The sequence below is a fragment of the Amblyomma americanum genome, chromosome 2 (genome assembly GCF_052857255.1).
Source record: "Amblyomma americanum isolate KBUSLIRL-KWMA chromosome 2, ASM5285725v1, whole genome shotgun sequence".
Taxonomy (NCBI): Eukaryota; Metazoa; Arthropoda; class Arachnida; order Ixodida; family Ixodidae; genus Amblyomma; species Amblyomma americanum.
In genome coordinates, this window is record NC_135498.1 from 149,906,515 (window position 1) to 149,933,434 (window position 26,920).

The following is a 26,920-nucleotide window of genomic DNA, read 5'->3' on the forward strand; positions in this document are numbered from 1 at the left end:
GATTATAAATCTGACAATCGTGGATGTTTTAAATTCTCCCCCGAGAGTGGTCCGATGCCTTGGGGGATATCGGACCGGATTCACCAAAAGAAATCTCTTCACCCTTTATCACGTCTTCTGAGTGTGACGAAACTGCAAAGACCAAACATATGCAGGCATAAAGCCAATATTCCTCTGCAATGGTTGTTTTTTCTGCTGCTTTATAAGTATATTTCTTTAGGCGATAGATTAATCGCAAAATTATTATCCCACTGATAGCACTACACATTAAAAAATTAAAATATTCCCCTATGCACCTTGGTTTCGGTGACTATTGGTTCCCTTCATAAGTTTATCAAACGAGCCCCTCATTTACTTCAATTTGTCTGCAATATATAGAAAATTACTTATATAGAATATTACTTATATAGAAAATTTCTTATAAAGCAGCAGAAAATACTTATAAAGCAGCAGTAATTTTTAAGCGATAGATTAATCTTAGTATCATTATCCCACTGATTAGCACCACACATTAAAGAAATTAAACATTCCCATATGCACCTTGGTTTCGGTGACTGTTGGCTCCCTACATAAGTTTGTCAAGACGAGTCCCTCATTTCCCTTACTTTATCTGCTAAATGCTTAACGAGGGTCTCGGTTCTGGCAGTCTTGATGCCATAGGTAGCATAAGAGGGCTCTCGCACAGTTTCCGCCCTCGCCGTTAGATGACGTTCTACGTCCCACTCGCCGTATCACAGGACGTGCTACGTCCACCACTATGGACGAGGGTGGCGCTGGTGAACACTCTGAAGGTTAGCTTACAAGCAAAAATATAAATACCCACGAAAGCAGCAGATTGGACAGCCGTCGCCGTAGCTCAGTTGGTAAGAGCACCGGACGCGATATTCGGAAGTCGTGGGTTCGGATCCCACCGGCGGCATGGTTGTTTATTCTGCTGCTTTATAAGTAATTTTCTTTAAGCGATAAATTAATATTAGTATCATTATCCCACTGATTAGCACCACACATTAAAAAAAAATTAAACATTCCCCTATGCACCTTGGTTCCGGTGACTGTTAGCTCCCTTCATAAGTTTGTCAAAACGAGTCCCTCATTTCCCTTACCTTATCTGCTAATTGCTTACCGAGGGTCTCGGTTCTGGCAGTCTTAATGCCATAGGTAGCATAAGAGGGCTCTCGCACAGTTTCCGCCCTCGCCGTTAGATGACGTTCTACGTCACACTCGCGGTATTACAGGACGTACTACGTCCACCGCAATGGACGAGGGTGGCGCTGGTGAACACTCTCAAGGTTAGCTTACAAGCAAAAATATAAATACCCACGAAAGGAGCAGATTGGACAGCCGTCGCCGTAGCTCAGTTGGTAAGAACACCATACGCGATATTCGGAGGTCGTGGGTTCGGATCCCACCGGCGGCATGGTTGTTTTTCCTGCTGCTTTATAAGTCGTTTTCTTTAAGCGATAGATTATTCTCAGTATGATTATCCCACTGATTAGCACCACACATTAAAAAAATTAAATATTCCCCTATGCACCTTGGATTCGGTGACTGTTTATATATATATATATATATATATATATATATATATATATATATATATATATATATATATATATATATATATATATATATATATATATATATATATATATACTTATGAAGGGAGCCAACAGTCAACGAAACCAAGGTGCACAGGGGAATGTTTTTATTTTTTTTTATGTGTAGTGCTGATCAGTGGGATATTCAATTAATCTACCGCTTAAAGAATATTATAAAGCAGAAGAAAAAACAACCATCAGCCTCAACGGCAAGCAGCCGTTCTTGACACTGAAACGTCTGCGCTGCCTTGTTATGGAGGGCCCTCGATCTGTTCCACTCAGGTCGCAGCAGTCGGCAGCCCTCACGGTGTGCAGGCTGCAGCTGCGGTGGCCTGTGACTTGTGCTAGTGTCACTGCGTGTCGTGCTTGCTACGGGCGGCATTTCTCTACTTCTTAATCTTTTACGCCTCCCTCATCCCTCTCCCCCAGTGCAGGGTAGCCAACCGGAGCATTTTACTGGTTAACCTCCCTGCTTTTCCTCTACCACTTCTCTCTCTCTCTCTTAAGCTCTACTGCAGCTCGTCCGCCTCCTCCAGCAACCACACTAAATCAAGGGAGCCTGGAGTGTGGTGATGCCGGCCCTTCTGCTTCTGATATCTGGCCACCACTACCGAAGCCTTGTACACCTACGGCAGCGGCGACACCGAAACCGCAATGTCCAAAGCCTATGACGACTCCAGACAAAAGCTTCGATGTGGGCTGTGGCCAAGATTTAGAAGTCCTTCATGAGTCTCATGCGTGCTCTACTTTCCATCCTGCGTACGCCAGCAGAAAACAGCGCATTGCAAGTACCGGACACGCTGCATCCAGTTCTTGCGGCTCAGCTGAACTGCAGCCCGAAGGGCTGCGTGTGAGTTCAGCTGTGATTGCTGACGACTGTGATTGCTGACAGCCTGTTGCGATCATGAGACCCGCTATGTTGTGTTCTTGACCACCTGGAACATCTCCTATTAACAGTGTATAGGATCCTCGGAGCGTAGTTCCAGCAGTGGACTGCTCCCAAGACCGCCTACACAATTCGTTAGAGTGACTGGCTTGAATAACAAAATTTTAATGTGCTCTTCAACCATTCTTTCTATTTTCAGCCCTCTCATTCCTCCTCCCCAGTCCAAGGGTAGCCAATCGCTACACCATTCTGGTTAACATCCCTGCATTCCTTCTTGCTCTGTTATCTAAAAATTCTCCATAATGTGCTGAACCTAATTTCGGGTCAGGTAACTTTTTATCAAGCTTTTCCTGAATGTGTGACGAGACAATAGAACACCTTCTGGGTAACTGCCCTTGGCTTCAACGTGAGCGTGCCCTCCTGGCTGCAACACTCCGCCGCTAATACCACTAGGTCGTTGCAGTAAGCCTTCATCGCAGAGGACAGCTTTGAAAGCACTCTTCAAGTTCTTAAAGGACTCAGGACTGAGTGCAAGGTTGTGATCTATAAGTGCGTGCCCTGTGTACCCAGCAAGTAATGGCCAATGGACATGTGGAGAAGTGATCTCCCTTTGCTCTCTCCCTTTCTCTCCCTCCGTTCCTCTTCCCACGTCTGGGGTAGCATACCGGGCGTTGCCTAGTTAGCCTCCCTGCCTTTTCGTTCATCTTTCGCTCTCTTTTCCTATATGTGACAGTTTTTCACTTCATTTGCAGTTTTATTAAATTTACTGTGTCTAAAAACTTCGCAAGGCAGTGGCGTCTCGCTTGCCGCTGAAATACGGCGCCATGAGTGTTATGAGGACTGCGAGGAATATGTGAATGTAAACTAGAGAATGACGAATTGCGCATATATGGCCAATAAGCCATTAACTCCATCGCGTCATCGATTTAGGCGGAACTCTGGTGCCTCCCGCAGATTTTTTCACGGCTCGCTTTTTTATAACCAACTTTTTTATCGTCTTACACTAGGAACATTGTTACCAGCAATTCTGCGCTTGATTACTTATTTTCGTTCTTCCTCCTTTTTCGCTTCACTATTACAAATTTCTGCGTATTTATAACTCAGATCCTTTTAATTCCCGTTTCCTTTTGTAGGATTTGTTCATCTCTTCAACTCTGAGAGTTCGTGCTATTCTGGCAGGACGTTCAAAATTTATAAAACACTGAATTGAGTATCCCGATTCATTAACAAATGGAGACAAGCGTGATCCTGGAAGCAGCAACTTAATCGGTGAAGCTCAGTGTTGGTTCCGCTCACGTAAAACCATAAATGGCTTCCTTCTTTAGAAGTGGCTACCTTCACCTAAGAAGTCAAGGTGGCCACATCGCGCTGCATATTAAAATGTGTTTATCTTGAATGAGCAATCTATTTCTGTTCGCTTCTCTGAATTTTTTAAACTGCGCACTTTAATAATACGGGCTAATACGAAGTTGCTCAATATGCGCACCACTGAAAGTAATGACGACCCAGGAAGATGTAGCAATAAGATATGGAATATGGTCAAGGGTGAAATATATAAAGAGAATAGGTTAACGTAGTTTTGTGCGGCGAGGGTTCAAGAAAAACAGTAAATGCGTATTGAATCCGAACACAGCTGTAAAAAAGAAAAGAATTGAATAAACGTACAGAAGCGAATGATGACCATCATAACAACAATTAGAGGCAACCGTAAGAATATCTGTTAAATTCTTCCACAAGAAAACGCAGCAAAAAAATACTAATTTGTAATAGGGGTCTACAAAGAAATATTTTGCTGTCACATTCATTTCAGTGCAGGCAGCTTGTAGATTGCTTTTCAAGTTGATTCGCTGCAAGAAAAGAATACTAAACAAGGAGAAAGCATAGAATAGATAATACAAATCGCGTCACTCATGTTGGCATTGAAATTTTAACATAAATTATGTGTCGCGCTCATGAACACATATTATGGGTTTCTATAATGGAGGCCGAGAAAGCGCCTCCGCAAGGCTCCGGCGGCGTTATTGAGAGCACAATGATAACGGTCGTCACAGGTGGCGACATCTACTCAGGTCCTCATGCGGTACTTTGTGCCGGCACGGAATATGGTCTCCGATGGCTCCCCAGCCACGCATGAGTACTGCACAGCGGTCATCAGGATTGGCGGTGCCCATGGGTCCTCCGCGTGCGCAGCCCAAGGCGCAGTGCTGGAGGAAGAAGAGCACCTTGGGTACAAGGAAGAGCCCTGGAAGGCGCTCTTTGCTGCTGCCCGGTAGCCGCTGCCAGGTGAGGTAGGCAAGCCGGGTTGCCATTGAGCGCATGAGCGGCATGCCCGTCATCGTTGACTCATTCAGTGGTGCCACTGGGTGTTCATGGGAGAACTGAAAGATGCGAGCGGAACGCAGAGGGTAAGTGTCAAAGTTTCGAGAATCACTGTGAAAGGAGCGTTAACCTTATGTAGATTACGAGGGGATCTCGCCACCAATTTGGCGCACGTAGGTTATGCATCCCTAAAAAGAGCATGTGAGATACAATCGCACTCCCTCCCCTAAGGAAAAAATTAGTCCCGAAACCAGAGTAAGCGCAAGAAAAGTGAAGAACTGCTATTTAACTTTCTCCGTGAGAACGTCACTAATCGAAACCCTCAAAAAGGACGCTTCCATAATTATTTTTGTCAGTAATATTGCATTCTTCTGAGCAAGCAGCACGAGCAAAAACATTTTGTACAGACCGGAGGATAACATCCAAAAATAGATCTGCTCGCCGTAAGGGCACATTGGCCTCACAGCGAAGAGGTGAACTAGATCATCTTTCAGACCCCAAGAAAAGCCCCTCAAGAAATCACGTCGGTGCAATATATTTCCGCCTTTCGGGGCACTCGTTTTTTTCTTGTTTCCTAAACTTCATTGCTGCATACCACTTTGAAGGACCGGTACCGGCGACGGGTCAGCTCTTTTTTTTAAAAAAAGGTATCCCGCATACCTGTTGTCATACTAACTCTTGTACACTTTTGTGCGTGTGCCTTTCATTGCTATGACTCACTGTTGTGGGCGGACAGCCCTTTCTGCTACCTTTTGTACGGATGCCTGGACGCAGTAGGCGGCGCTGAAGTCGGCGGAGACACGCGTCTTCCAGAAGGCGAACCACCTGCGCCGCTGATTCTCTGCGTCGCTGCTTCCTCCCGATGCCAGTTCTTGCACGGCGCCTTCAGCCAATAACTACGAAGGGAGGGGAATAGTGGCAGTCATTAGTGTTGTTCAACTTAACAGTAGTGTTTAGATATTTGGACGTTTATTCAGCAGAAAAACAAATTCTGAACCACAAAGTTTGTAGTGAAAACAAAGAGACACACCTGCTTCTAAATTTTCTTAAAACAAATCACTGCTCAGGGCGTAACTTTAAGAAGCACGTTAATGCAGTAGGTCTTTCCAAGTATCAATTGCTTTTGTCTTCAAAATCAAGACAAAGCAAACACTTGTTAACTGGGAGTATTCATCGTTTTCAACCATCCCTCAACCAGTGACTTGTCGCTCTCACCGCTTCAAATCTGTGCAGAATTTTTTCTAGCACAATGTGTTGGCGTCGCCTTTTCCTGCTGGCATTACATGTAATTTATAACAGCGTTCAGAACTTGGCCTCTTGCGTGCTTGGTGCCCTTGAAACAGGCACGCAGCACTCCTATCCCTCGAGCCATACGCAAAATTCAGGATCACAAAATGTACGCCTAATATGCACAATAAAAAGTCCGCAAACCCGCATTAAAAAGAGCTCCCCTGAGCGCGAGTTGAAGGCTCTAGTCGCTTACCTTCCTGTTAAAACGGTGAAAAACAGACAAACGTTTACGAACTCATATATAATTTGCAAACGACAGTAGCCAGTGGCCGTGTAGGAGACGCCGAACGAGCAATGCCGATACATCGCTATGTCCGAAGCCCTTGACCCAAAAAAAAAAGTCTTGTCAGCAGAGGTGTTGACTGCTTGAGCTATAAATCCAGTGTATAGCAAGTTTCACAAGACCTACGAGCCCGGGAAAGTGATGGAGTCATTAGATGCCAGCCGCATCGCTGCGGTGCCAGACAACCACTGGTGCTGAAAATACTCAGAACCGGCCCTCCCGAGTAGCTTGGTTTAGTTGGCGGCAAGTTTTGTTGGTTGAAAACATACATCCACCAATTCAGTGCACAATGCATTGCTCGAGACACCAGCAGCTGTCGACAGTTAAGGGCGGACGACTAGCGAGTGACTGCGCGGCACTACCGCAAAGGGGCCATACCAGACAGCCTGCTTCTCACGGCGTCTTTTGTTTGACTTACCAGGACATGCCTCGTCTCGAAACATTCAGACAGGGATATTTACATTAATGACATAACAATTATTGACACTACTACCTAATTCATAATATACGCTGACGACACCAGGTTGTTTTTCACATCCGCTTGTGCAAATAACCTGCCGACTCTTGGGAACGCTGCTTCAGGTGAACTTAATAGATGGTGCTCACTGAATTCACTGTACATAAGTAATATCAAGACAAAACCTCTACTTTTTCAACCTAAACACAAAAAAGTTAACATTCATAGCCATCCACAAACGGTCCCCGATATTATGAAATTCGTGCCGTCTATTCAATACCTCGAAGTTGTAATTTAAGAGAACTTTCGCCGAGATCTTGATATAAAGTCTGTCGCTCAAAAACTCGCTCCTGTTGCGAAATTAGTCATGAACTTTTGGTTCTCTTTCCCGTTTAGTGTAAAAAAAAAAACTAGTGTATAATTCCCTCTTCCTTTCTCATCTGAATTACTGCGATTTAGCCTGGGGCAACACCACAATGTTAAACCTCGCTAAACTTTTTTTAATGTAGAAAAAAAAGCAGTGCGCGCTCTTACTAATTCTTCATATGCCGCACATACACTGCCTCTTTTTCGCGCCTTTAGCTTGCAACCGGTCACCGCCATCAATCACTGAAATTTAATCAAGTGCTTATTAGAGCGAAAAAAAGCACACCAAACTTTTTTAGCATTTACCGCTATTTACACCAGTTCTAACAGTTCCAAAACAAGTTATAGGGAAACGTGGTACTTTCCTAAAGCACGCACTAATTGCGGTTATCAAATGTTGCGCCACAGAAAGCCATCTTGTCTGAACTTTTCATAAATTTGACAGAAACCTAGGTATTGTTTTTCATGGGCTCACTGTACACCCGTTTTGCATATATTATTTTGTGCTACTGTCGTATTGTTTAACTAGTTTTCGTTGCTATATTTGTAAATTCTTTATGTAAGAGAATATTGTTTCGTATGTATTATTTTTACCATAAATAATCTTTCGGTCACTTAATTTACTGCAGTATTCTACAATGCGATTTTTTACCAGTATGCAATTTTTTATTACAGTGTTTAAGAAAGCTTTTTCTTCTATCTATCCGTCGTTGTACCACTTAGTTCAATTTATTGAATATAGCGCCATTTCTGCAGGAGGCAGAAACCCAGTCAAACCAAATTCGTTTGGCTTTTTGTCTATACTCCTTTTATCTCTGTAAGTATCCATGCAAACGAGCTCGAAATGAGTTGAAGTTCAAGTGGAAATTAGCTTAACCATTAACGGGCCTCAACAGGCGCTGAGCTAGTATTCGCTCTTGCCCATATTATGTACTCTTTCGACAATCCGGGGAGCTTCTTCATCGTTATGTACAAGAGCAGAGCACGCACCACCTGAACTTTGCGTGCCATACTGTTGTGCTGCTCTGCTGTCTGCACCTCTCTTCCCCTATTCTGTTTTGCAGTTTAATTGCTCTCCGATGGAGCCGAAGATCTCGTATAATTTTGCCTCTGGTGGATTTTCATCGCACCTTTGAATCGCAGCGCAACATTCTGCACTAACTGTTTTCCCAGCAAGAGGTGCGTCTATTGTGTTGGCATTTTGTGGGATTGACGCGTCTATATACTTTCCTGCAATTCACTTAAGCTTGTTGGCAAACGCCTCTAGTAAAGAAACACATGTGCAAGGCGGAACGCTTCTTTTCGGTTCACGTCATGGCGTGTCATAGCTAGTTCTTAAGCGGCTATAGAAAGACAAGAACGACTGAGATCGTTTCTTGCAGCACGTCGCGATGTTTTTGTCCAGGTAAACTAAGCAATATTGAATAAATGCTTCAATGCGACAAGAATACGAAAATGAATTACACACTTTCCATACGGAAAGTCTTCTCTAAGACTATAGATAAGACTTTTGAAATTTTCGTTTAACTTCGCTTCGTGCTTAAGCGAACGTGCCTGTCATAACCGACAGTCCCACTACGGCACGGGGAATGAGGGTAAGTTTTAGTTACAAATGTAGCGACGCCAACCAGTTCCTCGCACATACCGAAGTTAATGTAATCAAGAAGTTTACGGTTCAAGACCTCCATGCAGGAGAAAAACGCACACTGCTGAGGCACACGACCACGACAGCGACTTGATCTCAACATTCTACGCGCTTTGGCGTAGCCCTAGCGGCACGCTGCAATCAAATTCCTAAATTTGTACTAACCTCTCACGGCCGCAACGCCCTCAAGGGTGTACAGTACAGTGGTGTAAAACCTGCGTGAGATCTTTCATGCGATCACCTCTGGCTCTTTCGTTGAGCGTCTCGCATTATTGCTCACCTGCCCGAGCGTGGCGTAGTTGTACGCCTCGGTGCCACCGTCGTAGAAATAAGGAGGCCTGAAGCGACGGAACAGCCTGGTCGGCATGTCTCCCGCACGCCTCAAGGCTTCAAATGCGGCCTGCACCAGCGGAGGCTGCACGTGACGCATCCGGAGCTCAGTGAGCCAAACGTAAAGGAAGTCCTGTTTCACGATGTCGGCACCGGCGTAGTAGTAGATCGATTCTCCCGACCGGGCCGATGCAGGATATTGTAGGGCTAGGCCCATGGTCGTCCTGTTCTGTTCTTTAGATGGTGCTGGATTTGTGATGGACGACAGAGTTTCCATGATAGCGGCTACCATGGCGGCCACCTTGAGAAGTCGCTCGACCGGAACCCTGTGCTCCGCTGCGGCGGGAGAGTTGCATGGAGAGCCAGGATGAGCCTTTCTCTTTACCGTCGCTTCCCTCTGAGCAGAAAATCACTGCGACTCAAAGGCGAAGTTCACGGCGACTCAGCCGAGCTCTTGAGATGGAGCTTAAAAGGCGTCTTGTTCGTTCTTAGTTTGACCGTTGGTATTAGGCCTTGCTTTAGAGACCTTAATGCTAGGCTTAATTAAAAATGTAAAACGAGTTGCGCACGAAGGACATCATATTTTTTCTCTGCTGTTATTAAGTCGAAAAGCTTTTTCATGGGCCGCGCTTGATGCTTCTTTTTGATTTGTTTTTTACTGTTGCTGGTTCGCGGAAGTATGTGCAAGTCGCGTTTACCCTGACCATCAGCCACTGTGCGCCTTCGTGCTTGCTCAAGTTTTTTCTATTGTATTTCTGCACAGGTCAGATTTCAGCTTCAAAAGTAGGAACTGATGGCAGCATTATGGATTACATATAGAAGGCGATATGAGCAAAAGCTTCATCATATCACGGAAATTCCTGGACAGTTGCAGAAAGCAGAAGCAAAATTTATATCCTGTTGACGGCCAAAGGGCGGCATAGGAGCCTTGTCAACGCTTCTGTGTTAAGGTTTTTCTTACAGCGCCTCTTGAAATCATTGAATTAGAACGATGCCGCAAACTGCCCCTTCTGACCGATCCGGGACGCTTCTGGAGAAGAAACGCCATTCAATATGTTTAAAAAACTCTTCTAGTTTTGGAGTAAGTTGTTTTCTTCACTCGCATGAGGTAATATGTTTAAACTTCGCGCGAAGCCTCTCAACATTGAGCAATCGCGCAAATATGGACTCCTCTTCTCGAAGTGACCTTCCTCAACTGCGAGGGTTCTCGCAATCTCGTAGCAACGATCGGCATATAACCCTGTAGGTACTAGCGACAGCTTCGCGCGAAAAGATGACGTCCGTTCGTCTTATTTTAGTTCCGACGGAGGTGATTCCTCCTCTCAGCCCGGACTATCGTCAGGTGTGCGTCTGTTGCGTTCGTTCCCGCCATTGCCGCGGAGAATCACTCCATTCAGTTCCTCTCTGAAGGTAGTTGGGGACATGTTCTCAACTATTCCGTGCCACGAGCAGTGTAGCGCACACAGCTGTCTGCAAGGCAGCCCGAGGTCCACCTCGGCTCTGCACTGCTGGGTATAGCCGGAACACCATGCGGGAGCAATTGATATTTTTTTTTGGCTGACCGGAAACATAAGCATGAGGACATCCGTTACTCTGAATACTAATTTTGCTGTAGTACGCAGAAAATGTTTGTTCTTGAGATTTTTGTGCGTCTAAAAATTTTTACAAAGTTATGTAGTCGAGGGTTCGACGGCATAGCGTATGGTCAGGAATCATGGCTTGATGAGATTCACTGACCAAGGTAAAAGAAAAATAATGACGTTTCGGGAGCGCTACGGCTCGCTTGTTCATAATCAAAGATTTACAATGATTTTTTCTTTTGTAAGCAACATATATTACATTTTGCCTTGATGAAGTTAGAAAGACAACTCTAGCTACGCTATGATGTGCGGCTATAAAGAAAAATGTTTAATCATGTGATAAAAAAAACTTATGCGCATCTTCCTTGAAACTGTCTCTTTTACCGCTGCAAGTAAATAGTTGAACAGAGTGTACTCAGCAACGGCACTGAAACCTCAGCAATGAAGCCTAGTAAAGTAGACCTAAGGCCTGTTGAAATTTCTTAATATGAAGCACCGTAAAGGTTCGTTAAATGCGCAAAGTATAGTATTTTCCTAATACCGGCATGCATTGTCTGACCGTGCGGCCGTGGTAAATAAAATATTTCCTCTTGCACAAGGGCGCAAAACTTTTCAATTCAGATGCCAACGTGGATGCTCACGATGATCGATGTTCATCACGCCGCCAGGAAAAAGTAGAGCCCGGTCAGCCATTTTCTGACACACTCCCTCTCTGGTAATCTGAAACGTACAAAGATTGTGAGCTTGCACCACTTATGGAAATCGTCCAAGAAAGGAGGATACCTGTGACGTCCTTCGTGAGCGAAAGTTTATCTCCCATTCATAACGCTCATCCTCATAAACTAATGGCATGGTAGAAATGACTGATTTCCCATGCCTTCAGAGAAGCGCCACTGCTACCAGATCGTCGCACCAAATAAATCTCAAAGCGGACGGCAGGCATTCAAGAGGCCGTTTGTGGCTTATGTGCGGATGCATTGCACCGGAATACATGGAGGAGAATTGAAACTCTAAGCACTTTGGCTCGTGTTTGGTACAACTGCCCCTCTTAGCGTCCGCAGTCTCTGACACATAAGAAGTGAAATAAGTTTCGTCGAAAATGCATCAGCTCAAACGCAGGAAATTTGAGGGTGATAACCGCATCAAGCAAGCATTCGACCTACAGGGAAAGAGAAAGGCGTGCTTGGTAATCTAGGCTATGCGGCGCGAACGGGACGCAAAGCAAGAATTCCATAGACACGGCGCTATTGCAGTTCTCTTTCTTGACCCTGTGTGTTTTGGGCTATCGACAAAAATGAAAGAGCAACTTTCGCGCCTTTTTAACCCACTTCCTGGCGTCTCCATTGAATTTTAACTCGAATGATCGAAGTGTGAAAATAAAGAAGCGCTGATCAAAAAGGTGTCGTCAAGACGATAGAGACGTTTCTACTTTCACACGGAAGCCTTGTTGAGTGAAGGAAAAAAATTCTCACACAAAGCTTAGTACGTTGTTGTACTAACAGTCGCAGGCATCTAGCGTACGAGGGCGGTAGATTGCCCATGTTATGGTTGAGCGTGTGATCTGTTGTCTGGATAACCAAGGACTCCAGATATTGGCGTGACATCTAATTTTCCTCACGGCCGATAATTGCCGCTTCTTCCCTGGCAATATGGTGATTCGAATTTTCAACGTCTTCAGCAAGTGCGTTGGAACCTGTCTTCTTCTTTCTGACATCATTCTTGGGCTCTTTCAGCCATCTTTCAATGTTTCCGCTTTAACCCATGTAGGAGTGATCGCTGTCTGAGCAGAGGATTTTCTAAAATTACGCCGAGAAACCTTTCTATTTTTCAGCTTGTCCTTTACGGCCACCACCTCTTGACGAAGCTTGCATGCAGGAACATCAGCTATATGCACATCGTAGGTGCGAAAAACGCGTGCCAATGACTCGCTCACGCCGGGCACATAAGGTAATGATCGAAGTGTGCGGATAATTAAGCAGACGTGTTAATAACAATTGATTAAAACTACTCGCAACGTAGACATGAGCGTGCTGTTTCGGGTTATTAAAAGAATAGCTAGCTTTCGATCTATATTCTTTATAAAGATGACTCAACTCGAAATTTCTGAAACAAAAAAGTTCCTTGTGCGCAAACACAGTAGTTAAAAGCGGCGTCTACTTGTTTTGGGACACCACGTAGAACTCGCCTTTAGACCAGAAGAAAACGCGCTGCAGCGCCCATTTAATGTTTAATTTCGTAATCAAAAATGTTTCCGAAGTTTGCCTTCAGCAAGGAACCTTTGATAGCCTACTAGTTACGTGGTCGAAAACTCCGCAATTTGGAGGCTTTAATGCCGGTGGTAAATATTCACAAGCCATCACACTGCAGTCAGAAGCATACCTGAAGTGGGTATGAAGACGAATAAGCTAAACTTTGTAAGCAGCAGTTTACCACTGACCAAGGCAAACAACGTTTGGCATGTTCATAAAGGCAACATTCCTGCTACGACACGCAATATGGGAAGTGGAAAACGACGATCGAATTAATAGACTGATTTTTGTTATTACAACGACGCAAAAAATGTGCCCATCGTGGAAAACGAAAATTTAATGACGATTTCTTGGCGGAAAGTACTTTTCACAAGGCGTTAACACAAAAATTGAAACGTTTACGCTTTTCGCGTGTTGCGCGTAATATTAATAATAATTGGTTTTTTGGGGAAAGGAAATGGCGCAGTATCTGTCTCGCATCTCGGCGGACACCTGAAGCGCGCCGTAAGGGAAGGGATAAAGGCGGGAGTGAAAGAAGAAAGGAAGTGAGAGGTGCCGTAGTGGAGGGCTCCGGAATCATTTCGACCACCTGGGTTCTTTAACGTGCACTGACTTCGCAGAGGACACAGGCGCCTTAGCGTTTTTACTCCATAAAAACGCAGCCGCGTTCGGAAATCCGGATCAGCAGCTGAGCGCCCTAACCGCTGAGCCACCGCGGCGGGTTTGCGCGTAATCAGTGCCGGCCTTTCCGCACGTGAGTGAACGCAATTGCGCAGCGCGTCACTGGTGCGCTTAACTTGCCGCACGTTGTTCCGGATACAGTGTGGCCTATACATTCGCTTTCTGGATCGCACGCGGGAAGCCCAGCAGCTTTATGCATCAGAATAGCATTTCCTCCTTCTATGTAAGAACAATGACGCAAACCTTGCGGCAGCCCCTCTATGAGTAACCATCTATGAAGTCATTATGGTGTGGAAGCGCGACAGGCGTATCATGTGGCGGCTACACGAACCTCTATTTTTTGTGGTACTGGAGGGCGCTCGTAGCGGATGGTTCGCGAATCTCACACCCAGAGGGGCAAACAGGGTGCCTCAGAAATGCATAGAAACTGGTCCTGCTGCCATGCTTTCGAAAAAAGTTGTTAGTAGTGGCCTTTCTTACACTTGACTCACCTCACGAAAGTCTTTTGTTCCATTCAGTACGCGGTTCATCAAATTAATCACAGCCCTTTTAGGAGCAAGCAGGAGGAGAGTAAGGTGCCACGACAGCTGGCGTCTCATCACTAAGGGATTGCCGCTGGAAAAGTGTCTAATCAACGCCAGGGCGCGTCGGTTGGCCTGCACCTCGTCATATAGGTGAAAGGGCGACCGGCCATATTCCACCAACAGCTCCTTCCAGCGATCTGCGGGAAAGAGGGAAGTGAAATGAGATGGTGTGGGCAGCACATCGCCTCGAGTTGTGAAAAGTAGAGCGGAACGAATACAACGCACAGACGGAAGGACAGTTGAGCTTTCCTCCCTTGCTGGCTGTCTTCACATTATAATAAACCTTTTCGTCATTAAAGTCTCTAATTAGCATGACGATTTGCCTCATCGTTAAAGGTGTAAAGTGTGAAGCTGATGCTGGTTCTACACTTTATCGTTCTAAAACAACCGGACAGCTGAGTTTCTCCGCAATAAGCAACATCACCGCTGCCATCGCACTGGCAAAAATTGATTTGTTCACCGCTTCGTCATTCGCATTATTCTCTAGATGTATTCGGTAATAGACGATCTGTAGAATATGATAGGTGGGACAATGTGGTCTGATTGGGTCTGTCTCATGCTGATATTGAGCGGCCGCTGTCGTTGCGTATTTTGCTGTGTAACGGTGCTGCGTTCGCAGGCGCTCCTTACTTTGTTCAGATGCTGAGAATTAAGCCACGGAAAGCCTGCTTTGGAAGGAAACCTGCCAGTTTAACCCTTCTCTTATCTCTACTGTGATTGCGTGAGCGAAGCTTTACTGCGCGTGTAGCGTTTTTTTTATACCACTAGTTTCTTTAAGTGTCGGTGTTCAAGACAATAACGAGCAGTAATAAAAGTGATGTTCCATTACGGGCGCCATTTTTGCGTGGCTCAATCGATTCCATAATAAATTATGCATTCAGCGGAACAGTCAGATTGAAGTTATCTGAAATCAGAAGTCATTAAGTATTCTAAAAATAATAAAGGCACGAGCAAGTTCCCTGAGTTTAGCCAAATATAAAACAATTTAGTGTGGTGAAGAGATACAAAAAAGAGAGAAATGCTTGTAGAATTTCAAAAAGTTCCGGATCCAGGAGATAGTATAAAATAAGTAATTTTAGTTTAGCGATGACTACGTGCACAACGTCGCCTACACATTCGCCCTAAATCACGCACACTATCATCCTGGGCCGTCCTCATTTTAACTCGCGGTGTTTATACTTCGAGGCACAAGATCTTTCTCTGCGAGCATGGGAGCAATGGCAACATTTCTGAGGACGCCTGCGTGTGCCTGCAGCTTCGGAAGAGGGTGGTCTACAAAGCAAGTATCCTGTGTTGACATGCTCTTATCAAGAAGGAATACATATCACCGCATTACTGCGGTCTGTGCCTTTGCCATTGCTACATTTAGTGCCAAAGCGCTTGAAAGTGGTTCAATTTTATCCAAGTTTTGTCGCCTAAAATAGGTAACACAATTTTGCAGAAAGTTCTGACTTCGTTTTCCCCATCTGTTTCTCTTCGCAGTCCTCTATGTGTCCTTGCGTTTTTATATTATGCAATCTACATGAAATCAGCCGCTTGCCGGCAGTACTTTCTTAAGCTGGCCTACTGAAACATAGGCGCACGCTTCCTATTCTTGCGAGGAGCTCAGAAGAGAGCTTGTTCAAAGTTAAAAATGCATAGAGCGAGCATTCACTCGGTACTAAATAAAACGTGCAGGGCGCTAGCATGTTAGGTTGATATTTGCAGAAAACAACAAGACATTGGGGCGTAACAATGTGTGTTTCGCGGAATGTTAGGAAGCTTCACCGCAAAGAGAAAAAAACCTTTTGAAGCCTCTGGCTAGAGCACACAAAGAAAATGGAATAGCACTTTCATTCCTCCAGGAAGGCAGATGAGCACAGAATTGTGTAGCGAAATTCCTCCAGTGGGAATTCATCTTCTGTACCAGAACATACTGCACTGAATAGAAGTGCTAGAAAGTTTGATATTTTGAAGGATTCTTATTCGCTATTTTTGAATAGTACTTCTTAAGTATTTTTCTCCGCTACGCATTGCCTTTCCATTCTTCCTTTCCTTAATGTCGTCTTATTATCTTCCTCACAGTTTGGTTGGTAACAACAACTTTTTAAAAGTCCTGCAGAGCTTTCGCCGAAGGGGCCTTAGGTCTCCCACGTGGGGACGTCAAGGTGTTGCCTCGCCGTCGCCACTCGGGCCTGCTGGACGGCCGAGAGTTGGTCACCAGCCCAGAGTTGGTTCCTCACGGTAACATAAAAATTTTTCGTGCGTTCCTGAACGCTAGAATGTCTTGGGTTCTCGTTCCATAATTCTACCTCCCGCGGTACACACATGGCCGCTTGAGCTAATCCTTGCCAGATGGGAAAGTTTCCTTCCAAACAGTAACCAGTCATTTTTCTCTTAACAATGCATATTTATGCTTCAGCTGAAGTGGCGGGTAATGTCGATACCAATCTTAGGCAGTAGAAGCTCTTGATTGGGATGCCTCTGGCAGAGAATTGACGATTATCGTTTTATGGGGATTTAACGTCCCAAAGCTGCTCAGGCTATGAGGGCCATGGCACTGGAGGGCTTTGGGCAATTTTACAACCTAGGATTGTTTAACGTGCACTGATGTCGCACAATACACTGCCCTCTAGTATTTCTCTTCCATCGAAAGTTGACCGCCGGGTTCGGGATCGAACCCGCGTGTTTCGGGTGAGCATCCGAGTGCCTTAACCACTAAGCAACCGCGGCGGCGATGCCCGATTGTTGAGAAGCCGGGAGCAGTAGCAAGGCATGGTATGTGGAGGTGTGGATAGGAAGTGTATATATGTTTGGTGTAGGCTAGGCGGTCGAAGATCGACCGCACGTCCCACACGGTCGCTTATTCACCCATCCGTATCCATTCATAAAAGCCAAGCGAAGTGCGTGTTAGACGCAGCAGGAATAGGCGTGAAAGGAGGGAAAAAGGTGACGTCTCCAGTAAAATAACTCTTCGGACAAATCGATGGTTGGTACTCTCGCCGATCAGCCTGGGATGCGGCAGTAACGTCATACATGATGGCAATGTGTACTGTTCAATGCGAGCGACGTCTTTTGACTAGGTCAAGTGTCACGACTCTGTAGCCGCGTAAACTTTAAATATGACGCTGAAAGCTGTCGCTCTAAGGCAAGATCACGATGTTAAAGTCCGATTCCTAGATTCCCCCGAGTGCTCCCTGCCGCCTAAACATTACACGATAGATGAATATTCTGCCGCATTATAATATTGCTCTCAGAAAAGCTGCAAAGATAGGAAACGAAACGTAGTATTACAGCAAAATAATTTTGTGTTCCTTAATTTTATCTTAACCCCAAACTTCAGAAACATGTCCCTTTAGTCTGCCACTCACCTGCTGTTATGTTGCCGTCTGTATAATTCTCTAACTCAGAAATCTTTACCGGTTCCAAGGTATCTGGGAAAGTCTCGTTCGAAACAGGATCAACATCTTGCTGAATGATTTCGGCCACTGCAAGGCAAGACAAAAATTAAAAGTAGTGTTGCCATCAAACAGCGAGCATATTTTTCAAGCACAGCTAAGTTTATTAATTCATAATGTTACTAACGCGAAAGAACAGAATGGTAGATTGGACGACTTCACTGAAACCCAGGTATAATATCAGCCAAGACCACATGGCTTTATCAGCCTAACGTTCACCGCGATCTTATCAGAAACTTCGTTAAACGAAGAAAAGATGCATCGTGTTATTCACAAAATAGGATGCATTAAACTGATGAAATGTTCTTTTACAGACGGGCGGGAAAAGTGAGTTCCTTAAACATTACAACAAATTTGAAGTTCCTAACATGCCGATAGGCTTGAAAAGAGGACATAGTTAAAGTCTGCGTACTAGTTTCAAAGTCTGGTTTTTCTTATTGTGCACTGACATCGCTCAGACTCGGGGCGTGTCTCCTTTTCACTCCTGTCAACATTCGGCTGCTTGTACAAGATACAGAACCCATGACGTGGGGCTCAGCGGCTGCATGCCACAGCCACTGAGCTACCGCTTCGCGCGGATGACCGGAAATGTACGCATACTCAATGCACAATGCACTGCTTTACGGCCGGTCACTTGTGCTTTGCTCACTTCATCGTTCACAAAGTAAGGTGGGCTGCATTGAATTAGGCTCACCAAAATAAAGTAAAATTCTAATGCGCGTGGTCAGCGCATCCTTACTTTTGCTGTTTCTGCGAAGTCGGGTAGTTTAATACGCGGATGTTCTTAAATTCAAATATTTATTGCACTAAGCGCATAGCGACGCAAAAAAAGCTCCAGCACCGAGCGTCTTCAAGGTACGAGCTCGCAATGCGATATGCCTGGATAGAAGGGATTGCAAAATAAATTCAGGGCAGTCAAACCCTGGGCTAATAAGCTCATACTTAGCGAGGGTGTTGCACATCACGGCACACGCGACAGAGGCAGGAGAGGACAAAAAACAGCGCTACCTTCAACAAACATAAAGGGGAAACATGCGCCAATACCTGCATCATTGCAGTAACGCCAAATGACCTGCTTGATTTCTATTTGAAACGCACGTAGTCAAGTTTTTTTGTCCGAGATAGCACTTCTAATTCTTGCTATTTTTTTCAGGTTCGATTATTTCGCCTGTGCGCCTGTCCTACCAAATATCTATTCAAGAACACATATGAGATAGCAGTGCAGAATGTTCTCACGTGTTGCACTGCAGTTCAAGCAGTCCGTCTTGTTCAGACCATTTAATTTGCTGCGTAGTGTTCATGCTCTCTAAGGCAATCATTAATACAAAGACCATGTCACGGCGCAGTTCTACTCAGCTTTGGTGAGAGCACGGCTGGCGTACGCAATGACGTATTCAGCAAATTCTGGCTTGCGCTGGGCAAGGACTGCACCGAGGCCCATTCCGCTTGTGTTGGTGCGCCCCTCAGTAGGGGCACTGGGGCCTTAGTGCCGAAGGGTAAGTGGTGAAGTTAGAAGACCACGGAGCGCAACAAAAGCTTCATCGCAGACCGAGTATTAAGTGACAGGTCGGCGGGACCATTCAGGAGTTTCGTAAGGGGCCCGACGATAGACGCGAAACGGGGGACAGAGCGCCGAAATTAGGAGCAGAGGCCCAAAAATCGGCGCACCTATTTTGTAGAAGTCTGTTTAGGGAAGTCAGCCACAGCACGGAGTTTTTCAAGATCTGGCAAGACGCCGTTTTTGGAGACGAGGCTGCCTAGTGTTGTCAGCTGCCGGGCGCCAAAGTGACATTTCCTGAGATCTAGTTAAAGGCCAGCACTAGTGAGGCAGCTCAATATCTGGCGCAAGCACTCGCGATGCGTCGGAAAATCGGGCGAAAACACGACATCATCTAAATAGCAGAGACGAACAGTCCACTTCAGGCCGCGCAAGATGTTGTGCATCATTCGTTCAAACGTTGCGGGAGCGTTACAGAGGCCGAATGGCATCACGTTGAACTCAGAGTCCGTCAGGGGTGACGAACGCCGTTTTAAGACGGTCGGACTGAGCCATCGGGACTTGCCAATAGCCGGAACGGAGATCCAGGGAGAACTCGGCGCCTTGCAAGCAGTCGAAGGCGTCGTCAATACGGGGTAGCGGGTGGACGTCTTTGCGCGTAATTTTCTTAAGCCGGCGATAGTGCACGAAAAATCGTATCGAGGAATCTTTTTTTTTTTGCCAGGAGGACTGGGGATGACGAAGGACTGGTAGATTGTTGAATAATGCCGTGTTGTAGCATGTCGTTAACTTGTTCAGTGATGACGCGGCGCTCAGGAGGCGACACATGGTAGGGGCGCTGACAGGGAGACATGGGTGCGGGTGTCAATGTGGTGCTCGACAGTGGTCGCACAGCCCAACTAAGTGGACTGGTTGTCAAACGATGAGCGAAACTGGTTGAGCAGGGCAAAGAGCTGCGCGCGGCAAGCCGTGTCGAGGGCGAGGTCAATGGAGTGGTCGAAAATGTCCGAAGACAGCGGGTGATCAGAAGCAGCGCCACGTGGGGCGAGCGCAGTGACGTTAGTACTGGAGGAGATCACTTCCGTGTCCAAAGAAGAGATGAAGTCAGCGGTTTCAAAATGGCCGAGGCACTCGCCAAGGAGCAGGGAGGGCGCGGAGAATGAGGTGTTAGAGACGAGGATTCCGGCAGCACCGTGGTGAATGTCGATGATGGCGAAGAGAAGAGAGAGGTGTCAGCGAAAGGAAAAGACGGGGGAAGGCGAAAAGGCAATGGTGGCGTCAGAAACAGAGCCGGCGCAAAGAGGAACGAGCATGGCACTGTCAGGGGGAATGTCAGTGTTCTCTGCGACAACAAGCTTAGCAGCACAGCGAATTGGAGGCTCGTCGAAGGGCGCATCGCAGAGCGGAAAGTGACGACGCGCGCACGAGCGCAGTCAATGACATCACTGTGGCAGGATAGAAAATCCCAGCCAGGGATAAAGCCAAGGAAGCTTGCACGGAGGACAAAAAATTCGACAACATATAAAATATCGGCGATGACGACGCGTGCTGTGCAAGTGGCACAAGGGTGAACGGGCTCGGCGCTAGCTGTACGGAGAAAGAGTCCAGTAAATGGGGTGGTGACTTTACGAAGCGAACGGCAGAAGTTTTCGTTAATTACAGAAACGGTGGCCCCTGTGTCCACAAGAGCAAGTGTCAGGACGCCGTCTACAAACACATCAAGAAGATTCGGCGGAGAAAGGCGAGTACTTAAGGAGGGAGATGCGTGCGCAGTTCGTACTCCAGAAACTGTGGCTACTAGATTTCAGAGTCAGTGGGGACGTTGCGGTGCCTCATGGCCCTCAAAGAGCGGTGGCGGGAGGAAGGCGAGCGGTGAGAAACGTTGGGCTGGCGACCGAGCGCGTGGTCAGGAGAGGTCCCCTGAGGTGGTGGTCCGAAAGGCGGGCGAAAGGTGCGGTCCGTATCGAGGAAGTCTGGCAGAGGGTGCACAGACGCATGCAGAGTACGTCGACACAGGCGCGCGACATGGCCTGCAAGAACGCAGGCGTAGCAAATCGGTCTGTTGTCAGCCGTGTACCAAAGGTTGTAGGTAGCGGGCGTGAAGTAGTGTCGAGAAGCAACAAGCGTATACGCACTGCTGGAAGAACGTATGCATAGGCCTGCGGCCGCGGTGGTTGTGCCACAGCTTCGGCAGACGTGAGAGGCACGGGTGCGGGTGCAAGCGGCGCGGTAACTGGAGGACCATAGCTCAACGGGGTGACAACAGGGGTGGGCTGGATGGGGAGTAGACAAACCTGGGGAACCAGGGGAGCCTCTTGCCAAAGACTAGGAATTGCATCGGTGACCTCCTGCGTGATGGCGAGTGGATCTCAGGACAGAGGGCGGGCGCTGAGGCGTGTTGGCTAGATAGGAGCGAGAGCGGCTACCTCGTCCTGCTCGAAGACTTTGATAGTAGCGAGTCTTTGATGTTCCCACCACCGAAGCAACGGTGGTAGGACTCTTCACCAGCATTTGAAAAGCATCGTCGTCGTTAAGTTTCGTGATGTGCTTGATCTCGTCAGCCTCCGACATAGCCAGATATACACACTTCCAGCGGTCAACTACATCTTCAATGTAGCTGGTGAAAGTCTCATCTTTGTGCTGAGATCGGACGCGCGGGCTTTGCTCAGCGCGCAGTTTCCGCACGGCGGTACGGCCGAAAACCTCCGCAAGTGTGCTGTTTAGAACGGGCCTGTTGGGAATGTCGGCCTCGTGGTTTCGGAACCACAGGTTCGCCATATCGCTCAGGTAGAAGTTAACATTGTTGAGCTTGACGCGGCCGTTCGAGTTGTTATGGCGGCTCACCCTTTCATACGATTGAAGCCAATCTTCCACATCCTGGTCGCTGTGGCCGCTGAAAACAGCGGGGTCCCGCTGCCGGATTGGACCAAGGCAGGTGACTGGCTGTGACGGGGCGGCGGGTTGTTGACTGGCCTTGAGGGGCGGCTACCAATTTCATCGCCAGCATAGAACCTAATCCTCCAGTCGTTGGCATCGGGATGGTGCGGCTGCGAAAGTCCACGGTGATGGTGGAAAGGCGGACGCAGCAACCTCCACCGAATGTGGGGCGGTTTATTGGCACGTTGAAAGTGCCGGCGACGAAGACCCTAGCGCAAGTAGTCTAAGAGCGAGCGAGGCGAGAAGCCAGGACACAAGCGGCTGTTGTTGTTGCTCAAAAACGATGGCACATACCCACGGTGGGGGATTGGCCAGGGATTGCTGAAGATCTAAACAGAAGTCTCTTGCACGAGCATCCGACGGATGGCGCTAGCGTTTCGTCGTCGTTGGCCTCGGTGCTGAATCTTGTTCAATCCACATCCTTTTGTTTCCGTACCCGCTTTAAATTGCGGGAGGTGGATTGACTACGCGGTATTAATGCTACTTCCTCTGCCTTTCGGCGCTGATGTTGGTAAAAATTGAACGTTGTTTTTAATTAAAGAAAAAGGATTTGACCAGTTTTTCGTAGCGCCTGCTAGGCAACTGCAGTTCATCTACGCATTGCTCAGCCTGGCTATGTTTTCAGGGGCTGAAAAAAGTTATATTTTCATATAGGGAGGAGCGGTAGGTTGTACGGCATCACCTCTAGTCTTGGGTCACTTTGGAATGTTATTAATGTATCAGTTTGCTAGCACTCCAAGCGCATTAGGAAAGGCGCAAGGGAGGAGTTTTCTCCTAAGCTTCCATTTTTTTAATGACGCTGCCACAGTTATATGAACTCTAAAGCCTGCAAGCCAAATCAGCATAATCCCCATAAACAAGGCTAGGCGCAGAAGTAAAATAATCGAAGCGGCGAGAACATCCCGACAGAGTTGTGTTTAGGTCAGCCCCATAGCTCTTGGAAAAAACATTCGTACTGTGAGTATCTACAGAAATAACGACTTTTATATTCCTTGCCGGTGGTACCTGTATAAAATGATATAGGTTTTCTCACTAAAGTTGTTAGAAAAGAGCTCAATTTCTGCTCATGTCTGGTTCTTTTTCTAGTTTTCGGATGCGCTACACTCTGTCAAAAAATAAAGAAATTTGTGCGGGTAAATATTTCGGTAACAACGGCTTGCACATTGCAGCCGCTAAATAAAAGTGTCAGGGATAAAAACAATGAGCGGTGGTCATGTAATGCCGTGCGCCAAATCTGCGTTTGCATGTTCGCTTTTGTCTTTCGCTTCTGCGTTTTCGCCCTAACATTTTTTTTTATTTTGCATCACATAATTAGCGTTGGCGTCTAATTTGCCATTTCGCTGTTAAACGACCACGTCGGGTGCTCCACCGTAGTTTAGGTCTAGAGCGCTTTTCAGGTCAATGCCGACTCAGGCATTTTGTGCACGGTTTGTTTTCCTGAAACCAATTTTTCTCTTATCGGCCTTACAGATACCCACCAACTCTGGACAAAAGCATTTTAGATTGAGAAACGTTTTATGAACGCAATTTTCTCATATAATGTGAGATTTCAATATAACAATCAATATGTCAGCAGATTACCCGACCGCTGTCTTGCATTTTTTTTCTCCATTTATGTTTTTACTAACGTCAAAAACGTACCCGATTGGATTTCTATGCGTCTTAACTGTATGATGTGATCGATGGAAACACTTTAAAAGAAAGAATTAGCTACATATCATAAAAATGGATCATTACATTCAATGTTTCAATAGCAATATCTCATAATTATCTAATTTTCAATTTTTTTGCGAAAATGTTGGATATCAAAGCACACGCGGTATAAAACGAACAAATGAAAGTTCATGAAGACGAATATATTCAAGCACAACGCAAGTAGAGTCATAACAATCTATAATTGCAAGGACTAAATCCCGTAGGTTGTTGATGGGAAAAAGAGAATAATAGACTTTGGTTTTCGCTGATTTTGCCAATACATCCGCGTGGCAGAGCTAATTGACCTAACCTGCTCCTCTTCTGCAGTAGGCAATATTTAGGATTTCAAATGTTTGCATTACAGTCAGCCTGCTTTTATGTCATCATCATCATCATTAGCCTGACTACGCCAAATGCAGGGCAAAGGCCGCTCCCATATATCTCCAATTAACCCTGTTCTTTGCCAGCTGCGGCCACCGCCATCATCATCATCACCAGCCTGACTATGTTCAGTGTAGGGCGAAGGCCTCTCCCACGTCTCTCCAAATAACCCTGTCCTTTGCCAGCCCTGCCCACCGTATGTCCGCAAACTTCTTAATCTCATCCGCCGACCTAAATTTCTGCCGCCCCCTGCTACGCTTGGCTTCTCGTGGAATCCACTCCGTTACCTTTAAACGCCAGCGGCTATCTCACCGTCGTATTACAAGCCGTGCCCAAGCCAATTTCTTCCTCTTGATTTCGACTAGGATGTCACTAACCAGCGTTTGTTCTCTCACCCACTCTGCCCGTTTCCGGTCTCCTAAACTATCCATTTTTTTCCATAGCTCGCTGCGTTGTCCTTAACATACGCTGAGACCTTTTCGTTAGCCTCCACGTTTTGCATGCCCCGCAGGTGAGTACTGGTAAGATACAGCTTTTTTATAGGTTTTCCTAGAGGGATAATGGAGCTGCAGCCACCGTATCCCCGCAAACTTAACCCCATCCGCCAACCTAACCTTCTGCCGCCCCCTGCTATGCTTTCCTTATATTGGAATCCACTCCGTTACCGTTAAGGACCAGCGGTTATCTTGCTTTCGCACTGTCCTGCCAAAACCCATGTCTTCCTCTTGATTTCGACTAGGATGCCATTAAGACGCGTTTGTTCCCTCACCAGCACTGGCCACATGCGACATCACAAGCGTGTTTGTTTTTATCTCGCTGCGTATATCTACTGCGCGTGTGTGCACGCGTTCATAACAAAACCATTTCGGGGGTATCCAACTTCAGTAAGAGTAGGCCAGAGCCGCTCAAAGTGTCTCAGGCTTTTTTTAAGGCACTTTCTATGCTCCACTAAGCAACACACCCGATCGCACGCACAAACAAATGCAGGTATGCGACAGCACCAACCTCACTTACTTGACCGCATATAGATAGGGCAAACGTGGTCCCTGCCATCGCTAATCGCGTAGCGAGCCAGCAAACAATTTTTGATAGAAATGACGCTACTTGAACTTTGCCATCGTAAATGTAGCGAGACAATATCAACTGTTTTTTTTTTGTATAAAGACTAAATAGAAACGAAATTCAGCACAGAAACTGAAGACTGCTGGCGTGTGGAAATGCGACAGCATTACTGTCTCTGGATGCATTCACACTCACTCAGGCACACAGCGTCCGCGCACACATACGCGCGTATGGCAACACCTGCAATGTTTTACGCCGAACGGTTGCGTCACAATTTTGATACGGAAATTGCTTTATAGGCAAATATATGGCGCAGTAATGGTCGGTGGACACATAAACCGCGCTTTAAGGGAAGAGATAAAGAATCTGGGCAGGCATACAATTGACGATTCATGTGACGTCGGTTCGAATCCTTGTTGCAAGCTAGCCACCACCTTGAATTGCAAATGTAAGCTATATGAAAGGAGAAAGCATTTGGCACCACTGGGAATGCTGCACAACAAACGATTGCATCAATTTATCTGCCAATTTTGTCGAGAAAACTTGCGTCACATTGAGGTCGGCCAGTTCGAAGTACATGTAGACGAACTACATGTACATGATTCATCTGAACTGGCGGTGTTCGGCTTGCTGTGTGCCTCATATGGATGCATGATGACGTCACCCCATTTTCTTGCCATCGCTGGGATTTTTGTTTATTATTTAGTACATTTATGTCCGAGCAGAGGGGCATTAGCTTATATAAAAACAAGAATGAACAAATCTTGAACAAGCAAGCAAATTGGGCAATTTTTACCACATGGCGTAGCTGTGTGTAAGGTATCGTTCCAGTTCGATATTTTGCGAGAAGAAAATTTGAACGTATCTGTTCGAGCATAGTAGGGTGTGCCATCTGTGTGTGCCGTCTGCGTGTACACTAATACACGCCAACGACTATTCTAGAAATGGGCCTAACAAAGCTTTCGCATTAGGTTGAAAACACTAATGTTTGACCATGCCGGCAACGTAGGTAATTGAATGCGAGGGAGGTGTTTTAATATGCGTATGCCGTTGGGAGATATGCCACACACCGGTTGAGACATTCGAAGATGTCAGCGTTCCTTTTTTCACCAACTCAACGTCCCTTTCAGTAAATACTCTGGGTTACTGCCCGCGAAGACGTAGGGCCGCAATAAAAATAGTGCGCTTACTTTCGAGCGAACATCAATAAAAAGTAGCGCACAGCAGGACACTATGCTTTATGTCAGCGATGGTTTGAAAAATATCCTTACTTTCTTTATCGCCGTAATACATAGGCCTTGCGTCACGTACATCAAAGTCATCAGAATTTGAATAAAATCGCCTCCGTCGCAGGGAATCCCACTGCTGGAAGAACTCTCTTGCTCGCTCAGAGATGTCAATCTGCAAGCAATGTTGACCGCAATTATATCATTTCGTCCAAAGCACGTAACAGCCAACTTAGCGGCTTTGTTTCGATTTCAAGCCCGCAAATGCACCCGCTTAAGATGTCACCTAGTCTAGCAGACGACCGCAATGGTGTCCACATATCATTCAAGTATTCACTTGACTGAAATAAATTGCAGGCATTCGCTGTTCCAAGTGCTCATTTTTATTTGGTTTGGTTCATGAGGTTTAACATCCC

At 46.2% G+C, this 26,920-nt stretch overlaps 1 protein-coding gene across 1 annotated transcript in view; it reads right to left on the reverse strand.

Annotated features, from left to right (window-relative positions):
* Positions 1-4,271: 4,271 nt before the first annotated feature.
* Positions 4,272-26,920, reverse strand: part of LOC144119166 (uncharacterized) — a 28,080-nt gene continuing 5,431 nt past the window's right edge. Inside the window, exons 3-9 of the mRNA XM_077651863.1 lie at positions 26,550-26,679; positions 17,619-17,735; positions 14,176-14,405; positions 11,396-11,474; positions 9,125-9,510; positions 5,553-5,699; positions 4,272-4,862 (exon numbers count right to left, since the gene is read on the reverse strand). Of these exons, the coding sequence (XP_077507989.1) occupies positions 4,530-4,862; positions 5,553-5,699; positions 9,125-9,510; positions 11,396-11,474; positions 14,176-14,405; positions 17,619-17,735; positions 26,550-26,679 (1,422 nt within the window). The 3' untranslated portion in view covers positions 4,272-4,529. The remainder of the gene's footprint in view (positions 4,863-5,552; positions 5,700-9,124; positions 9,511-11,395; positions 11,475-14,175; positions 14,406-17,618; positions 17,736-26,549; positions 26,680-26,920) is intronic.